This window comes from Octopus bimaculoides, chromosome 2 (genome assembly GCF_046866305.1).
Source record: "Octopus bimaculoides isolate indiv1 chromosome 2, ASM4686630v1, whole genome shotgun sequence".
Taxonomy (NCBI): Eukaryota; Metazoa; Mollusca; class Cephalopoda; order Octopoda; family Octopodidae; genus Octopus; species Octopus bimaculoides.
The window spans coordinates 39,439,796-39,460,130 of record NC_142929.1 but is presented as its reverse complement, the minus strand read 5'-3'; the positions used below and the strand labels follow the sequence as shown (position 1 = coordinate 39,460,130).

The 20,335-nt window shown below is 40.0% G+C and overlaps 1 protein-coding gene across 8 annotated transcripts in view; it reads right to left on the bottom strand.

The window, feature by feature from the left end:
- Window positions 1-216: 216 nt before the first annotated feature.
- Window positions 217-20,335, bottom strand: part of LOC128250767 (bone morphogenetic protein 1-like) — an 87,791-nt gene continuing 67,672 nt past the window's right edge. For 7 of the 8 annotated variants that reach the window (XM_052976631.2, XM_052976644.2, XM_052976617.2 and 4 more), the window contains 5 exons: window positions 19,118-19,215; window positions 11,151-11,288; window positions 7,662-7,788; window positions 2,924-3,111; window positions 217-1,063 (listed from right to left, as the gene is read on the bottom strand). In XM_052976631.2, coding sequence (XP_052832591.2) covers window positions 813-1,063; window positions 2,924-3,111; window positions 7,662-7,788; window positions 11,151-11,288; window positions 19,118-19,215 — 802 coding nt within the window. In that variant the 3' untranslated portion in view covers window positions 217-812. The remainder of the gene's footprint in view (window positions 1,064-2,923; window positions 3,112-7,661; window positions 7,789-11,150; window positions 11,289-19,117; window positions 19,216-20,335) is intronic. The other variant, XM_052976652.2, reaches the window with a different exon arrangement.

Below are 20,335 nucleotides of genomic sequence, written 5' to 3'. Positions count from 1 at the left end.
GTACGTATATATGCATATACTCCCATATTATTTGTGTTATTGATATATATATATATATATATATATATATATATATATATATATATATATTTATATTAACCAATTACATGCATAAGCAAAAGATTTACTTATATGAAGGGATGCATATCAGAACAGTTACACTGACACCTTAAGGCAACAACAAATCCTGATTGATGAATTTGAAGCAACGATCAATTTATGTTGCAGCGGAAACGAGTTTAATATGGATATAGCAATGATTTCAGCCGAAGTCTTTTTCAGATACGAAAATGGGGCCGTCGTTTACCATCTACCGTAATTTAACGTGTATATGGAACCCTCGTGTATAAGGACACCCCCCCCCCACTAATTTGGGGGGTTTAAATTTTGGAAAAAAGGTTTTGTATCGGGTTAAAACATCCATGTATAAGAAACTCCCGTATTTTTTAAACCTAATTTTTGACAAAAAAGGGTTCCCTATACACTTTAAAATGCGGTAATTTACAAGAAACACAAAGTTTTAATATTAGATAATAAATATATTAGAATGGATTTGCAGAATAGTGGGGAGGCGTGGTTTTGTTCAAAGAGCTCAAACTGCCCTTCTGGCTACATATTAACATTTCCCCTATCACCTTATAATTGTCATTACTAGGGGTTGCTGAAAAGTTACCGGCTTTAATGGTATCGTGAAAAGCCTGGCTGGAGCCCCAATTTTGAGTTCTTTGTACAGAGCTTAGAAAAAACTGAAAGACTGCTGCAATAAGTTTGTGCATCTGAGCGGGAAATATGTTGAATAAATTCATAACTAATTAACTTTTCAATAACCGCTCGTACTGGAGTTGGTTAAATCCATATCGTCCTAAGAGAAAGCTTTGTTGTTGCTGTTGTTGTTGTTGGTGGTGGTGGTTTTCGTCACCTTTCTGGGACCATAATATCGATGTCATCATTATTGTCGTCTCCGCTGTCATGTTCGTTATCATCAGTATTAACGGTGACAGAGGTTTTTCAGTTTCTCTTAAATATTTCTTCACGTCTGGCCGAGACAACCACATCTCCATTCCTGAAAAAGTTACAGAGCAGTTATTTTATATCTTTTCCCACGTATTTCAGATGGCTTGCTTTTTGTTTTTGTTTCTGGTTTTTAAATTCTTTAGCTATATCTTTCGCTCTCAAATTTCTCCCCCTTTCTCTCTCTCTCTCTCTTTCTCTCTCTCGCGCGCGCTGTATGTGTGTGTCTCTCTCTCTCGCACACACACGCATATGCGCACACACACACGCGCGCATATGCAAACACACTCATACAAATGTACAAATACACATAACACTGAAATGTCAGTAATAAGAAACAACTATAAGTGCATCAAATCATTTTTAAGTACTCTTGTTTTCATAACAGCATATCCAAACAATAACTCTTAAAATGATGTATTTTTAAATAAACGGAATGAAAAACAATGATTCTCATTGGTTCATTTCAAAGTAGATGAAAGACGACCCTGTTCAGTTTGTCCATGTCAAAGAACAAATTATATGTTGACAAAAATACTGATAGCTTTCCTTTGTAAAAACAAAAGGCGTAGAACATTCGCCCCTGAAACTGGCATGTACAATAGCCTTGACAACAAGGAGCTAACGAACTGGACAGCATATTATTATAATTGCAATATTATGCCCGCAAACACACGCACGCACGCACGTACGCACGCGCGCACACACAATTATACACACACATTTGTTCGCGTTGCCTAATATACGTATGCATATGCACATGTGCAGTGAAATGGATACAAAATTGCATAGATATATGCATAGATGCAAACACGCAAATGTATACATTGCTACGCGCATACATAAATATATACGCATGATCTCGCATCCTCATTTATATATATATAGATGTGTGTGTGTCTGTGTCTGTGTGGGTGTGTGGACGTGTGTGTGTGAGAGAGAGAGAGAAAAGAGAGAGGGAGAGAGGGAGAGAGCGTGGCCTAGTGGTCAGGGTATTGTACTCACGATCGCAAGATCGTTTTTTCCAATTCCTAGACCGGCAGGTGCCTTGTGCTCTTGAGCAAAATGCTTCATCTCATTGCTCTGCAATCACTTTGGCACCTGACACGTGGTACACAGTACACCTGTTTAAATAACGTCGATGTAATGGAGAGAGTGAGCCGTGTGTGTGTGTGTGTGTGTGTGTGTGTGTGTGTGTGTGTGTGTGTGTGTGAGTTGATATGTATAAGGAAAATAAGACAAGAAAGGAAATGTTAAAATAATGTTATCGTTTTAGTGTCAGTTTCAGTTTTTGCGACTTTTTCAACTCAGAGTAAAGCATGAAAAACAATTAAATTGTGGAAAAATTAAATGAAATGTTTTTTAAAAAAATATTTCCATAGTTTCCAAATGCAAGGGACATTTTCCTTTTTTCTGTTTGTCTCTGTCTCTCTTTTTTTTTTTTTTTACTCTTGTTGGGTTTTAGGTAGTTAGCAGCAGCTAGTTTGATATGAATTCTTTGATTGCTTAAGCAGCAGTAGTAGTAGAGAACGGAGGAGGCGGAGGCGGAGGCGGAGAGAAGAAGAAGAAGAAGAAGAAGAAGAAGAAGAAGAAGAAGAAGAAGAAGAAGAAGAAGAAGAAGAAGAAGAAGAAGAAGAAGAAGAAGAAGAAGAAGAAGAAAATGCAGGTGTGGTATGAGAGTAGCAGGATATTGGTGGAATCCTCTTAAATGGTCAAGTGACCTAAAAGTGACTCGTTGTGGATGATAGTAGTAATTGGAATTGTTCTGAATAAATTCTTATGAGGCGACTGTTTTGAATATGTCGTTTTTAATATTTGCGCGTGTGTTATTCTAAGGCCCTGGTGAAAGTGTCATTTATTGTGGATGCATTCAAAAGGGGTTTGTATTTTGTGACAAAGAATGATTCCTTACTAATGCGTTGACTACAAGTTGTATCGTCGCTGAAATGATAGAGGTGAAGGATTCTGATGCTGGGTTGTTTGTGATTGGCGCAGATGTCGATGACTACTATTTTTCTGCTTTTCGGAATTTTGATCTGGGATCTGTGCAGAACCATCCTTTGACGTAGACTGTTTTCTTTTCTTTTTTTTTTGTTTGACCTATATTAAAAATGGCATATTCAAAACAGTCGCCTCATAAGAATTTATTCAAAACAATTGCAATCACTATCATCCACAGCGAATCACTTTTAGGTCACTTGACCATTTAAGAGGATTCCACCAATATCCTGCTACTCTTATACCACACCTGCATTTTCTTCTTCTTCTTCTTCTTCTTCTTCTTCTTCTTCTTCTTCTTCTTCTTCTTCTTCTTCTTCTTCTTCTTCTTCTTCTTCTTCTTCTTCTACTTCTCCACCGCCTCCTTTCACTACTACTATTGCTGCTTAAACAATCAAAGAATTCATATCAAACTAGCTGCTAACTACCTAGAACCCACAAGAGTGAAAAAGAGAGACAGAGACAGGCAGAAAAAAGGAAAATGTCCCTTACATTTGAAAACTATGGAAATATTTATTAAAATACATTTCATTTCATTTTTTCACAATTTAATTGGTTTTCATACTCTAAGTTGATATGTAACACACTACCTAAGTACCAATTTTGAGAAATTAGACTTCTCAAAACCAGAAAAGCTGATTTGAAGACTAAATCTAAGTCATCACCGAAATTGTAAGAATTTGTAAAACTTTCCAGAAGTTTACTATTTAAGTATATATGCAACGACACGCATGAGAATACAGACATGAAACAAAACATACAAATTTGCACTTGCACTAGCTCCAAATATTGCACACATACATGCAATAATACCCTGTTGATGTTGATGAAATTCGAATGAAGGCGCCTTGGATCTGGCTTAGAAACCTGCTCTTTCTCTATTAACAATAAAACTTGAAATGAAATTGAATAACGACATACAAACACACAGATGTGTAATGCATAGTCACACTTTGTGGATGCCTGGATAGATGTTTTAAACGGTTGTGATCGTTGGTGGGATCAAAATTTAAAGCTTAAAATATGGTTCAATTAAAAAGCAGAACAAAAAAAATATTAAAAAATCTAGTGAACCAAATTTTCAAATCAATAAGAACAGCAACAGCAACTTTTTAAACTGTACGATTTTGAGTAAAATTATTGTTGTTTAGATACCAATAAACAAATCAGTCACTCAGAAATCAGTTTGACGCTATTTTCTTTAAAATTTTCGATGAAGCAAATTGTTATATATCGATATTTTGCATAGCTACCAGCAAATGCGTAAACCTAATTTCATGTATAAAGTGATCGTAACCATGATCGCATTCAAGGACTGGCTTCCACCCCGTGTAGCACTTTTCAATCTGCAGGCGGCAAATTCAAAAGTTTCCCTGGGTGGTACGCACTCTAACTACATAACTGATTGTAATTTTAATATAGGTTTCGATTCCTGCTTAAAACCGCTTCTGTTTGCTTACATCACTTTCCTTACGTCACCAACGACGTTAGAAAGGACTGTAACACCATATATCATAGCTTTCTATCTGTTCACACTGAAAAATCTTGATTTATCCAAGATGTCATTATTTGTTTGTTTAATTTTTCTTTCAAACAAAGCGGCAAGTGATTTTATTTCCATGCTATCTTGGAATTTGGAATTACTCCAAAACTATATCTTATAGATATAATGAGAGTTACATTCGTTCGGTTCCAAAATATATTCACCAGAAATCAGGTAGTAATATAAGAAGCAATGGATAACCTTTTCCATTACTGCTTACACAGAAAAATAATAAACTAAAGAAATTACTCATATATGTATGCGTTTGCATTTGGCAAACATCTACTGGCACAGATTCGATTCTTTTCGAATTTACGTCAATAGGCACAGGTGCTGATATAGGCTAAGACATAGGTGTGGATATAAGTAAGAAGTTTGCTTCTTTACCACATAGTTCCCAGTTCATGAAAGCTCGTCATGTGTGTGTACGTGTGTGTGTATATGTGTGTATGTGTGTATGTATATATGCGTGGCCAATCTCTTCATGGTATGGTGGGACAGAAGGCTTAAGGAACGCCTGACACAGAACTCCATACTCGTGAATGTGTACTCTCGATATGTCGATGATATCAACTTAGTGGTAAAGACACCCCCACAAGAGAGCACCCCTGAAATAGAAATAGAAACTAAGACTATGGAGAGCATCCAGCAAATAGCTAACTCCATCCACCAGAGTATTAAATTTACGATAGACTACCCTACTAAACACCCTAACCATAGATTATCTGTATTAGATACTGAACTCTGGCTAGAAACTAAGAACAATAAAACCAGAATCCTCCATTCACACTATACAAAACCTATGGCCTCCAAATACCTGATCCACCGGAACTCGGCTATTGCGGACATTGCCAAATTCAACATATTGATGGCAGACCTCGTCAGAGTAATGCGAAATGTCTCCTGCATGTGCGACCCTACAGAATTAAAGAGACATATACAACATTTCGTCCACCGCATGCAGTTCTCAGGTTACAGCCATAAAGAAAGGATCAGGGTATACAAAGGAGCTATGAAGAAGTTTGAAACAATCAAACGCAACGATAGGAATGGGATTTGCCCACTCTATAGGAGCAAATCATGGAACACCATAGAAAGGACTAAGAAGAAAATAGGGAAGGCAAGCTCATGGTACGATAGCCACAAGTACCAGAGCGTCATGTTCGTCGACACCACCCCTAGAGGCGAACTGGCGTACCGCTTTAGAAAGGCCCTAGACAAACTTAAGCTAAGAATTAAGGTTGTTGAAAGGCCAGGCAACCCTATTAAATCCCTTATCAGTAGAACATACCCTTTCAGTAGAACATACCCTTTCAGTAGAACATACCCTTTCAGTAGAACCCCCTGCACCGATAGGAACTGTATCGTATGTAGATTTAGCCCACAAACGAACTGCAAAACCAGAAATGTGGTCTATAGTATAAGATGTACAGAGGGACGATGCAGAAATAAGACAATGACATATGTAGGCGAAACAGCAAGGAGCATAGGGGAGCGGGCAAACGAACATTGGAGGGAACTTAAGGAAGGGAAGAACTCATCAGTTCTGTACCAGCACGCTGAGCAAGAACATAGAGGCTCAATCAACAACATAGAAATTAAAATCTTATCTACACATAGCAGTGATGCAGCACTTAGACAAATTACTGAAGCTACACACATAATAGAAGAGAAACCTAGCCTGAATAGGAAACTAGAATGGAACACTAACAAACCACAAACCACAGCATGTGACAACATGTTACCCATAAACCAATAATAATATGAACAAAGTATAATACAGTATATAGATAAACAAATGGAATTAAATACTACATACGTTAACAAAATTTAATTAAACACACAAAAAAAAATAAACAAAAAAAACACACACACACACATGAACAAATAAATAAATAAAACAAATACAAACGAACACGTATTAACAGAGTATATAGGTGATACAGACACTCCACATACACACATGCACTTACAAAAGACACAGACACATTGAAAGACACGCATGCGGAGACACATACAATAGGAATACAGAATACAAAATGGCTGATATTTAGCAAGGTGAGACACACATAAGAAGGAAGGAAACAAAGGACCACTGATGAGGTCACAGAAGTGTGACGAAAGAACTCTGGCCGAAATAAGATTAAGATTAATGTAATATAAAGCTGAAGCAAATTAACATCAAATATACAGTGCGTGTGTTTTTATTGGCTAAACTGGCAATATGACCATCCCCAAGTACAACAATATATATATATTTTTATATATATATATATATATATATATATATATATATATATATATATATATATATGCGTCTGTGTACATCCATATAAATGTTTCCCAGAGCCGCTTGATAGCTGGTGTTGGTTTGTTTTCGTCCCTATAACCTAGCGGTTCTTCAAAAGAGAACAATAGAATAAGTACCGGGTTTTAAAAAAATAAGTACTAGGGCCGTAGTCCAATGACTGAAACAAGTAAAAGTTTAAAAATAACAAATAAAATAGCCTAGAAACGGATACGAGCTACAAAGATGGCTTATCCTTAGATCACAAGGCCAATATCTTTAATGGTAATCCAATGATTCAAAACGGATTTAAGGATATATTGCAATACACACTCATGCGCACCTGTATCTTTGTGTGTGTGTGTGTCTGTGTGTGTGTTTGCGTGCGTGTTAACTGCTTCTTTACATCCTCCTGCCAAAGGCTTGTCATATTTATCCTTATACTTCAACTGTGGTGAAGTTTCTGTGAGAGAATGTGTGTGTGTGTGTGTGTGTGTGTGTGTGTGTGTGTGTGTGTGTGTGTGTGTGTGTGTGCGCGCGTGTGTGCGTGATGGAGAGATGTATGTGAGTGTGCAGGTGTAAGCGTTCGTCATGTATTAATCGTCCATCGACTATGTAACTTCTATCCTCCTTACCATACCCCTACCATTGCTTGTCAATTTTAATGTTCTGTCGACCAACCAACCGACCAATATTTATATCAGCTATTATCAAAGTGAGATATATTGGTAGAGAAACATATTGCTTAAGAAACGAAATGTTCTTTGTGTTTCAGCTTATTAGCTAAAAGTTACAGTGTAATAGTTCTTCATGTATACATACCCCTGTAGTAAATGACACAAATTGCAACTTTTAGAGCAATATTGTAAAGCGAAGTCCTGTTTCTTTTTACAAAAGTGCTGAGAATTTTTTATAAATTCAGAACATTCTTCACTTAGGTCTTGACACTCTGAAATGTATGTAAATATATAAAACATATAAAATATGTAAAATTCCATGTGACATGTTTAATCAGAACAATTACCAGCATGAATATCAACATTCTCCCTGGATTTTATAAAGCGGACATATGAATGCTCTAGGCATCTCATATAATTTCAAACAACAAGATGTATATTGACAAACAACTAAGGGCATTTGTTTATAGAATTTGTTGAATTTGCGATCGACATTTAATGGTCAAAATGTATTAATTCAGTATGATGAATCGGAATAGGACCTAATTAGGTGATTATTTCTCGCAAATTCTTAGCGTAGATTTCGTAACCTTATGTACCTACTTTGTGAGAAAAGATAACTACTAATATCTTATCTAACTCAGCAAAATGCAAGTGAGACGTGTTTTCAAACATTAAGTGAAATGTATTTAACTGCAATTCACTGGGTATTTTTTTTATGATTCATTCAGGTAAAGAAGGCAAGTGCACATGAACTTTTTCAGGGCTTCTGTGAGCAGTGGTTGAGCACAGAGGAAGTAATCCTAGGGCCAGGCAGATGCCCATATACTTGCAACAGAGTTACTTATTTACTTAATTTCTTACTTAAGCCCTTCGCATTCTATGGGGTATAGACCTTCGACGACGTCTTTCCTCTCTTCTCGATTTTGGGCTATCGTTTCTTCTTCTCTCCACTCGGATCCCTGCTTTTTTAAATCTGCTTCAGTATCCCGCCTCCAACTATTTGAGGACATGCTTTCTTAAGCCTCCCTTGTGAATTCCAGGTTAGAGCCTGACACATTGTATGCTTCCCTGAAGGAGGGCATTCCTCTCCCAGATCTTTCTGGTTTTGGATAGTCAACAGTGCTTCTGTAACTTTCTAGGTGGTGGTGAAGGCCCTATGCAAACCCATTTTTACCTCTCGATATGTTGACGCATTGCTTTCTACTGACAACAACCTGTTAATTATTAGTTTATCTATTTATTATTAGTTTATTTATTTGTTTCCCTTCATCAAAAGTTCATAGACGCTCTCGTTAAAATTATATGTCTAAGGAAGTACTTCTAAATAAAAATCTAACACATTTCATTTTCATTATTAAAATTTGTCGCCTCTGCAAGAAAAAAAAAACAGAACTTTTACGTTGCAAGCTGAAACCTATTCAGATTTATAATTGTCGGTATAGGATTCAGTTGCTCAGCCTAATAGAATTTTAAGAAGAGGTGGAAAGAAATAAGACTGTAGCAAATCTGCATACATGCTGTTGAGATGTCACAGTAACAATTGCAGCAACGAGACAATTCGTAAGTCGAAGGGAGATAATTCCTTGGTGACAGTTTTTATGACAGTGTTCGGTAGAAGTATTTTTAATATTTCCTTTTATTTAGTTGCAGTTCCAGACTAATGAAGGATAGTTTAAGTACAAAACATTTACACAATTAAACAAGTGTTCCTTTCAAATGTAATGAGAGAATGAAATAACAGGTCTTTGTTTCTATAACGTAATATAATTCTGTTTCACCTAGTGTTGTTCAATGTTGATGTTTTAGTGCAATAATTTACTAAATTTCATTATTTAAAAACCTTGACTACGACAGTAAGCCGGCGTAACAGACGATAGTTTTAAGCAGTTAGATGGTACACTGAGGTCAGATTTCTCTAACAATTTTTGGTAATCTCCTGCGTTCTTATACAGATTCAGTTCTGTTGGTTTTATCTTGCCACTGGGCATAATAATTTACGATAATGAGAGAATGAGTTTGATGCACGCAAATCTTTTTCTCCACTTAAAACAAAAGTATTCTAGTCTAGCATCTGTGTCTAACGAGTAAGATTGCATGGCACCTAACTGCCAGACCCTCCGCCCCCAACTGAGGACCATATATTCTTATGGCTGTGGCTGGAGTAATCTACACATCTGCAACAATGAAATATCGTCACTGCAACAGATTCAGGCGCATAGAAAGTGTAGTATAGGTGGAAGCATGATACGTTAAACGGCTTCGTTGTTCTCTTTATTCTTTCTTTCTCATTCATCTTGTCTTTGTTTTTTGTTTTTTTGGACGGTTACTAACTCATCGCCAAATTATTATGTATGTATGTATGTATGTAAGCATGTTTGCATGCATGTATGCATGTATTTGTGTATATATTTATGTATGCAGTTGTGTATGCATGTATGTATGTAGGTATGTATGTATGTATTATGTATGTACGTACGTATGTATGCATGTATGTATATATCTATGCATGTATGAATATAAGTATGTATGCATGCATGTATGAATGTATGAATGGACGTATGTATGCATGCATGAATATATGAATGTATACATGCATGTATGAATGTATGAATGTATGTATGTGTGTATGTATATGTATATGTACATGTACGTGTACGAGGGGGTACCCAAAAGAAACCGGAATTTTGCAATAATATTTTATTCACTTAGTTTTACATGTTTACACTTTTATCGCCTTCAAAGTAGTTTCTACTTGAAACAATGCATCGCTCCAGACGCGGTTTCTACTTTTTGAAGCAGTACTGGAATCCTTGCAAAGTGATGCCCTTGAACGCTTCCGTCGTTTTTTCTTCACCTTTTCCACATCTGCAAATTCCGTAGCTCCTCCTTTCGTCACCAGTGATGACCTTCGAAAAAAGGCACGGATCAACTCTCAACTTTTCTTTCCGTTCACGACACGCATTCAGTTGTGACTGCTTTTGATCTTCCATGAGCAAGCGAAACACAAATAATGCTACAACTGTTATCATTCGCAATTCCTCGTTCAAAATTCGTTAGCAGGAACTCCAGGACACACTAATCATATTAATAAGTTCGTCAATTTTCAGTGATGGTCCTCCAAGACCAGTTCATGAATTTTCATGGTGCTTTCTTTCGTTTCGGAGGTCGACGGACGCCCTGAATGAAGTTGGTCTTCAAGCGACAATTGATCAGTCCAAAAACCCGAAAGCCACTCGTAAACTTGTTTTGCTCAGCGCCCTTATAAGCTGTTTGAAGCATGACAGCTGTTTCAGCCGCCGTTTTGCCCAGCAGAAAACAGAATGTCATAGAAGCACGCTGTTCTTTCGTTTTCGCCATCGCAAAAATCGACGAACAGGGGAAAAACACTACAAAACAAAGACGCGCCACGTGGCAGTACGACTTGCCACAACACTAGTCGGTATACTGATGCCTGAGGGTCGCATCAAGTGGCTTCTAACAGCGGGCTTGTCCCACGGATAACGTTTCTGGTTACTTTTGGATACCCCCTCGTATTTGTGTATGTATGTATGCATGTATGCATATTTTATGTATGTATGTATGTACGTACGTATGTGTATTGATATATTTAAGTAATATCGTGTTTACTCACCAATTTGGTATATCGCCGGCCGCTTACAAAAGAATGCATTCAAGTGCAACCAGTCACACGGTACATTCCTCCATTTTTTATCATCTAAAGTGGAAAACGCTACACAATTTGCGTGTGGTTTATTTAAGTTTGGTTGCCCTGATAAAAATGAAATTCAATTGATTATCCCACAATTTACTAAAGGCCTATAACAACAATAACAATAATTGTTTCTAGTTTAATCACAAAACCAGTAATATTTTTGTGGTAAGGGCTAGTCGTTTACATCGATTGTAATATTTGATCGGTCCTTATTTTATGGGACTCCTACGGATAATCTCACTAGGATTTGAACTCAGAATGTAAAGAGTGTGAGCAACTGCCACAAAGCATTTCGTTGGATGCTCAATCGATTTTGTCAATCCGCCACACTTAATTGTTTCTAGTATAGATACAAGGCCTGAAATTTGCAGAAATGTGCTAAGTGAAGTAAATCTATTCCAGTACTTGATAGATACTTTATTTTAGCGAACCAGGAAGGATGAAAAGCAATAGCTGACCGAAGCGAGATTTGAACTCATAACGCGAGGTATTTTCTCTGACGCTGTATTGATTCTAATAATCTTTATTCCAATATTTGTTACTAGGGTTCTTTCTTTCTCACATACAAGAAAATTTTTATACACATGGATAACAGAATGAGTGAGCCAGTAAAACAATGTTGTATTAAAAGGAAAGGGTTAAAGACATTATACAATGTACGTATGTGTGAGTATGAATATATACATATATATATGGGAGAATATACAAAAAATAACAATAGACGAGGACAGGTGGTGTAAATAACAAAAGTATATATTAGTATGACGCTCGGGAATACGGAAAGTCTTTGACGTTTTGAGCTACGCTCTTCAACAGAAAGAATACGGAGACAGGGAGAAAAACACGGAGAAAAAAAATTGAATAGTGTTCAGTCAACGGTCAATCATAATAATGGCCGATCATAACAATGGCTGACCGGAAGTTAGAAATTCTTATTTCAGGAGAGCTAAGAAAGGGGGAGATAACAAACGGTGATCGGGAACGAGGGGCTGTGTGTGGGAGGTAGACTGCTGGTGATCTTGACGTATGTAGTGTGAAAATGGGGGAAGGGAGAAAGGGAGAAAGTAGTTGGTCAGTTGTAGTGTGTGCGTGGTGTGATGCGAGGGTATTGGTGTGGTGTGCGTGGTGTGATGCGAGGGTATTGGTGTGGTGTGATGTGAGGGTGTTGGGAGGTGGGGAAGGCATGGGTGGAGTGTGGGGTAGAGGTAGGGGTCTGTGGGTAGGGTGGGGTATGTGGGTAGGGGTGGGTGGTGGGTGTAAGGAATTGGATGGGGTGGAGTGGGAAGGTAGAGTAGGAGTGTGTTGGGGTGTGGTGGGATGAGCTTATGAGGGGGTGTTGACGAGGAGGGAGAAGGGGAAGGTGGATGTAAGAGAGGGGGAAGATGGGTATGGGAGGGGAGAGGAAGAGAGGAGAGAGGGTGGGTATAAGAGAGGGAAGGGGGATGGAGAGAGGGGGAAGGTGGGTATGGGGGGAGAAAGAGGGGAAGGTGGGTATGGGGGGAGAAAGAGAGGAAGAGAAAGAGAGGAAGAGAAAGAGAGGAAGAGAAAGAGAGGAAGAGAAAGAGAGGAAGAGAAAGAGAGGAAGAGAAAGAGAGGAAGAGAAAGAGAGGAAGAGAAAGAGAGGAAGAGAAAGAGAGGAAGAGAAAGAGAGGAAGAGAAAGAGAGGAAGAGAAAGAGAGGAAGAGAAAGAGAGGAAGAGAAAGAGAGGAAGAGAAAGAGAGGAAGAGAAAGAGAGTGAGAGAGAGGGAAGAGGGGTATGGGGGGAGAAAGAAAGGAAGAGAAAGAGAGTGAGAGAGAGGGGAAGAGAGTGAGAGAGTAAGGGTGAGAGAGTAAGAGAGTAAGAGTGTAGAGAGTAGGAGAGTAAGAGTGTAGAGAGTAAGAGTGAGAGAGGGGGGAGTACGAGAGAAGAGAGTGAGAGAGAGTAAGAGAGAGGAGAGAAAGAGTAGGGGTGAAGAGAAGTGGGAGTGGAGAGAAGTATGAAGAGAGGTGAAGAGACGTACAAAGAAGTAGGAGTCGGAGCAGGAGGTGGGGGAGGGGAGAGATGGGTGGTAGGAGGGAGGGTGGGGGAGAGAGACAGGAGGAGGGGGTTAGATGAAGAGTGGAGGGGAGTTGAGCCCATGTGGCGCAAAGGAGCGAAGATAGAAGATTAATCCCTGTTCACGGCGCAAACGGGAGTCCGGATGGCCCCTGTGCATGGACAATCCAAACACAGACAGGTGTTGCCGCAAGGAGTGGCCGGCAGAACGGAAGTGGCGTGACACCGGGGTGTCATTGCCGACGTTGATATCTCGGAGGTGTTCCGCGAATCGGTCGGCCAGGCGGCGCCCCGTTTGTCCGATGTACAGGGATTGGCAGAGAGAGCAGGAGAGGCAATATATGATGTTGGTAGACGTGCAGGTGAAGGAGTCGGTGATGCGATAGGGTCGGTGATGGGTGCTGGTGAGGAGGGTGGTGTTGGAGAGGTAAGGGCAAGTGCGGCAGCGTGGGCGGGAGCAGGGGAACGAGCCAGGTTGGGAGGTTGGGTTGGGGAAGAAGCTGTGGACCAAGAGGTTGTGGGCTCGTTTGAAGGAGGGGAGGGGTCGATTAGGGAAGATGTGGGAGGTGGAGGGGTCGGACTGGAGGCGCCGAAAAGCTCGGAGAATGGAGCGTTGGAGGGGTAGGGTGGTGGGATGGTAGGTGAGGGGAAAAGGGAGGCGGGAAACGGCAGGGCGGGTTCGGGGGGAGAGAGCAGATGCACGGTCCACAGAACGTGCTCTGGCAAGGGCGGTGTGGATGGTGGTGGGTGGATATCCACGCAGGCTAAAGTGGTGAGCTATGAGTTGAGACTGAGTCTCAAAGTCATGGCTGTCGCTACAAAGTCTGCGTAGACGGAGGAATTGGGAATAGGGGATGGAAAGTTTTGTGTGTCTAGGGTGGGAGGTGGAGAAGTTGAGATAGGAGTGTGAGTCTGTGTGTTTGTAGTGGATGGAGGTGCTAAGGTCGGAGTGGAGGATGCTGACCGAAATGTCGAGAAAGGGGACAGAGGTGTCAGAGACAGTACAGGAGAAGTGGAGGGCAGGATGGAAAGATTGAACGAAAGAGAGGAACGAGTCAAGATGTTCGCGGGAGAGAGAGGTGGCACCGATACAGTCGTCGATATACCGACCGCATAGTTCGGGAGTGGGACCAGTGAAACTGGAGAATATTTGGGCCTCAACATAACCAACGAAGAGGTTCGCGTAGTTGGGGCCCATTCTCGTCCCCATGGCCACTCCCGAGAGATCTGCTGGTAGATATCTCCCGCGAACGAGAAGCAGTTGAGAGATAGGACAAGTTCGGCCAGACGAATGAGTGTGGAGGTGTCGGGTTGTGGGTTGGGGCGTTGGTCTAGAAAAAACTTCAGGGCACGCAGCTCCTCGTCGTGGGGGATCACTGTATAGAGGCTCTGGATGTCTAGAGTGAAGAGAAGCTTAGAAGGGCCGGGAGGGAAAGAGAAAGAGTTGAATAGACGAAGCGCGTGGTTAGTGTCATGAATGTGGGAAGGGAGAGAAGCCACTAGGGGGGCGAGGACACGGTCTAGGTATTTTGAGATAAGCTCGGTGGGGCAGTTGCAGGCGGAGACGATGGGGCGGCCAGGGTTGTTCGGTTTATGGATCTTGGGGAGGAAGTAAATGGTGGGGGTGCGTGGGGTGCGAACAATAAGGTTGGAGGCGGTGGCGGGGAGACGGGAGGAGAGGATGAGGTCATGGATAGTGGAGGACACAGTCTGTTGGTAGCTGGGCGTGGGGTCGGAGGGCAGAGGGCGGTAGAATGAGGTATCTCGAAGTTGACGGAGAGCTTCTGCCTCGTAGAGGTCCGCGCGCCATACTACCACGGCTCCACCCTTATCAGCCGGTTTTATGATGATGTCCGTGCGGCGTCGGAGGGATCGAAGGGCCGAAAGTTCGGCTGGGGAGATGTTGAGTCGAGATGGACGCCTGGAAAAGTTAAACCGGCCCACAGCGCGTTGGCAGGCGCCCGCGAAAAGATCAACTGCCTGGAACTGGCCAGGAGCAGGCGTCCACTGGGATGGTCGTCGGCCCAGGTCAGTGAAGCAGTCCTCGTTGGGTGCGGGTGGTGTGTTATGGAAAAGCGCACCCAACCTAACGCGGCGCACAAAGCTGTGGACATCAGCACGGGTTTGAAATTCCTTGCAGGATGGAGTGAGTGGGATGAAGCGCAGACCCCTATTGAGGACGGAGCGCTCCGCCTCAGAGAGAGGAAGATCTGGGGGAATGGTAACGACAGGCTGAAGTGGAGAAGGGGTGGGTGGAATAGAAGTAGGAGGGGATGAAGTAGGGTTAGGAGGGGCGGTCGGGATGGTGGAGGGCTGGGAGGGAGGGGGTGGAGTGTGTGTGGGAGAGGCAGGGTGGTTGGGTGTGGGTGGGGAATGCACATCAGGGAGGGAGAAGGGTGGTGGAGGGGTTGGGGTAGTGGCATCGGGTGTAGAGGAATGGAGGAGTGAGTGAAGTTTGCGGAGCTTAGTGTCGGTAAGAAATGCATGAAAGAGATGATTAAGTTGAATGATAAAGCGCAATGTATTGTGAGCATGGGAGGGTGACAGAGAGGAGAAAAATATGGAAAAGGCTGGAGGAAGAAGGCGGTCGATAGTGTGGATTTTAGAGAGATTGGAGCGAATGGTGGCCCGCATAAGGCGGTAGGATGTGGTGCGGAGTATGGGTAGAATGGTGGTAGAAGAGTGGAGAGTGGGGTGGAAATGGAGGCGGAAACCCTTAGGGATGAGGCGGTGATGTAAGCAGCGACTGAGAAACGTAATATGACTAGAGAAACGAGTCTTCTTGAATATGAGTAAGGAGAGTCGTATAGTAGGTTGAAAGTATAGAGAGGGAAGTGTGCGGAGGTATAGTTTTAGGCGGTTGTGGAGAGTGAGTTGGAAAGATTTGTAGTCAGGCATGATGGAACGAGAGAGAAAAGAAAATTAGACGTGGGAAGGAGAATTACAAAAGGTGTGGTGGAAAAAAAACAAGCGTGATGAGAAAATTGGACGTGGAAAAAAGGAAAAAAAAGAAAAAAAGGGGAAAAAAACTGGAAAAAAAACTTTTTTAACAGGTGTGGGGGAAAAAAATAAAGGCATGAGGAGAAAAAACGAAAAAGGGGTTGTGAGAAGAAAATATATATGCGAGGTGGGAGAAAAAAACAAAGCAAAATGGAAGATGGGACAATAGGGAGAAATGGGGTGACAGGGAGAGAAGAAACGAGAGGAGAAAAGAAAGGGAGGGAGAAGAATACAAAGTAATAGGTGCAGATTAGAGAAGACAGATTAGGAACATCCAGAGTACGAAGAGACGGTAGGTGAAGGAAAGTAAGGTAAAAAAGGATGATAAAGGAGGTTTACAAAAGTGGAAAAGTTCAAAAGTTTTTTAGACGTCGTGGTATATTGAAGCGATTTCCAATCAGAAGATGGGTCCAGTGTAATCCGTGGGTAGGAGAGGTGCAGCCGGAGGGTATAAAGTTCAGAATCAAACAGTCCAGATCCAGAAGGAAAGAAGGTAGAATCCAAAAGTTGGTAGTGTGTGATGAGAGGAGACAGGATTAGCTGGTGCGACCACGTGAGCATGTATTATATGTGGGAGAATATACAAAAAATAACAACAGACGAGGACAGGTGGTGTAAATAACAAAAGTATATATTAGTATGACGCTCGGGAATACGGAAAGTCTTTGACGTTTCGAGCTACGCTCTTCAACAGAAAGAATACGGAGACAGGGAGAAAAACACGGAGAAAAAAAATTGAATAGTGTTCATATATATATATATATATATATATATATATATATATATATATATATATATATATATATATATATATATATATATATATATATATATATATATATATCAGTGGAGACTCCGGTACTCGGGCTTTGCAAGCTGGTTTAATTTCTGCCAACACTGACTTCAAGTATGTAATTTCAGCCAATAACTCGGGCTTCTTTTTATTGAGCATGGTTGCAATTCATTTATTTTCATTCAGCGTCTGGCGTCGTCTTAGAGGTGCCATGTGTCAAAAACTATAGTAATAATTCAGGCGACCGAAAAGAGATCTATTCTAGGAAAACGACATAATCTCTTGTATTCTTCTTTTGAGTGTTCTCGGGATCTATCATACTTATCATTTGTTGGTTGTTGTCATCTTGACAATATTGCCACGAAATATGCGTCACCATTCTTTATGACTTCCGTAGTTTTTCTTGGGTAAGCTGAAATAAATCACCTGTCATGATATTATGATAACGGTTGTCCGGCACGGTTACATGCTTTCATCATACTATAAAATATGAAATATATCAAAAACCCAACAAGAAATTTCGTATAAAACTGCTATCCATTTCATATTACTAATAAGCTTAGTTAACAGCGTAACCAATGGAACATCTCAAATACAACCAGTTACTTTTAGGAAGCTGCGTTTTATTACAAAGCTTAGAACGTAAAGGATTTTTTAAAAAGTGTGTTGCAGTGTAACAAGCCCACAAAGTGAAATATCATCTGATTCGACCCACCGTGCAGTGGACTAATATCCTACAAAGAATATCCACAGATTTATGCAATAACTTTAATCCATTTAATAAATATTAAGTTGAATTCTGTTGAGTTGATCGAGAAATATCAGTAACATTGGTTCCAAATTTTGGTAAAGGGCCAGCAATTTTGGGGAACTTTGTAAGTCGATTACATCAACTCCAGTGCTTAACTCCTACCTATTTTATCGACCCCGAAAGTACGAAAGGGAAAGGGAAAGTCGACCACGGTGGATAATGGTTTCTGAATTTGAACTCAGAACATAAAGATGAACGAAATGCCGCCAACCATTTTGCCCGACATGCTAACGATACTACCAGCACGCCGTCTTAAAAATATCAGTAATATTATAAAAGATAAAATGGCGCAGGAATTAATAGATTCGTTCGAAGTAGAATAAAATTGCTTGGGGTGTTTTTCTACAGACCATCACTTTCTGAGTTTAAATTCTCCCCCACCTCTGAGGCCAACTTTGCTACTCTTTCCTCCATGGTCGTTGAAACAAAGAACATTTCATGTGCTCTGGAATCGATTTATACAACTATAACCAGCACCAGAATGTGTGATCTTGTACCTATATAATCACCATTATAAAAAGTAAACGTGTAACGACAGAAAAACACAGGAACCTGAACGTCCAGTATAAGATGAAGAAATGCTTTCCACTGAGTTTCAAATGTTTATGTTAGGCAATCATCTAGAGATGTAGTTATATGCTAAGTAATTAGCAATAAATATGAAATAAGTTACGTTGTGAAGATGGACAGTTTCACAAGCCGTTTCTTATATATCCACATTTAGATATGAGAGAAATAAGAATAACACATCTTATCAGGATAAGTGTAGGAGCTAAAGGATTAACATGTTAAAACTTAGATATTTAAAAGCTGATCATCAAGCGCTCCCTGTTTTATGGAAATGGAGTAAGAAGTGTTAAATTTGTACATAATCTGCTCGATCAGAAGTAATCTTGGAAATAAAAGCACCCATGTACACAGGCTGTTCAAACAGGCTTCTACATAGTTACACAATAAATCAGACATAGTAACCATATCTTCTCTGACATTATACTGTTATCGTCTTAAATAGAATACGTTTGATTGTGTAATCCGGTGTAGACTATGAAAGGAAACAAGGCAGGAGACTCATGAATGAATTAGTTTAATCTGTCTCTCTAATAAGGATCGATGCCAACAGGTATTAAACAACAGCGCCATACTTAAACACCAATTTCACCAACACAAGTAGTTTACATAAATGTCTTCAATACAAAATATAAATGGCGTATAATAGAAAATCTGTATAAAAATTGCACATTACGTACCTTTTTTCCAATTCGTCCAAGATTGAGGATGATGATCATTAGTAACCCAGGATTTACCTGATAACGTTAAACCTATCCATACGCTACTTTCAGCATATCTGTTTTGAATAAATTAAATAGTGACATTATGAAACTCAGACAATGCATAAATATCATTCATATGTGCCTTTAGTAGAAAGGATCATTATTATTATTATTATTATTCAGTAGTTTTATTTTTATAACGTACTTTCACTTCACTACCGAGCGCAGCTCTGTGCGCCTTGGGTATGTGCTGTGGTTTGCTGTGGTGCTCTTATGTTTACTGTATTGAAAGTGTTTTGCGTAGAATGTGTGCAGTACCCAGTAGTGCAATTTTCTGTATGTTATATATATTTGTAAGTCCTGGTGTTTTTGTTATGTATTTGTCTGAATATTTTTTTATTATACCTAAGGCACCTACTATGATAGGAATTGTTTCTGTTTTTAGATTCCACATTCGAGTTATCTCTATTTCCAGGTCTTTGTATTTTGAAAGTTTTTCCATTTCTTTTAGAGAAACGTTGTCATCTGCTGGTATTGAAACATCAATTAGAAGGCATTTTTTTCCTTCATGATCTTTGACAACTATATCTGGTCTATTTGCCTTAATTTCTCTATCTGTGTGTATTGGCATATCCCAGAGTATGGTTGCTTTCTCGTTTTCTGTGACCTTTTCTGGCGTGTGTTTATACCATCTTTTTTCTGTTGCTATTCCATAATGTTGGCATAGCTTCCAGTGTATATAGGTCCCAGCTCTGTCGTGTCTGTGAATATATTCCTTCTTAGCCAGGACTGGGCAGCCAGAGATAATATGATTTATTGTTTCTTGTCGATCTCCACATATTCTACAGTTACTTGTTATATTTCTTTTCATTATGTGTTTTTGGTAATTTCTGGTGGGGAGGCTTTGGTCTTGTGCAGCAATTAAAAATCCTTCAGTCTCTGCTTTGAGTCCTGAGCTTCTCAGTCATTGCTGGGATTTTTCTCTGTCTATTTCTTTCGCATTTAGTTTAGCCCAGTATTTACCATGTAGGGGCTTTTCTTGCCATCGTTTTATCATGGTCCGTTGCTGTTCTAGTTTTAGTTTGGATTTCATTTGTTTTATAGCTTTTGTTGTTTCTTCTTCTTCTTCTTCTTCGTATTTGTTAGGTAGATTGATTTCTTGTTTGTATTTGTCAGCTTCCTTAAATACTGAAA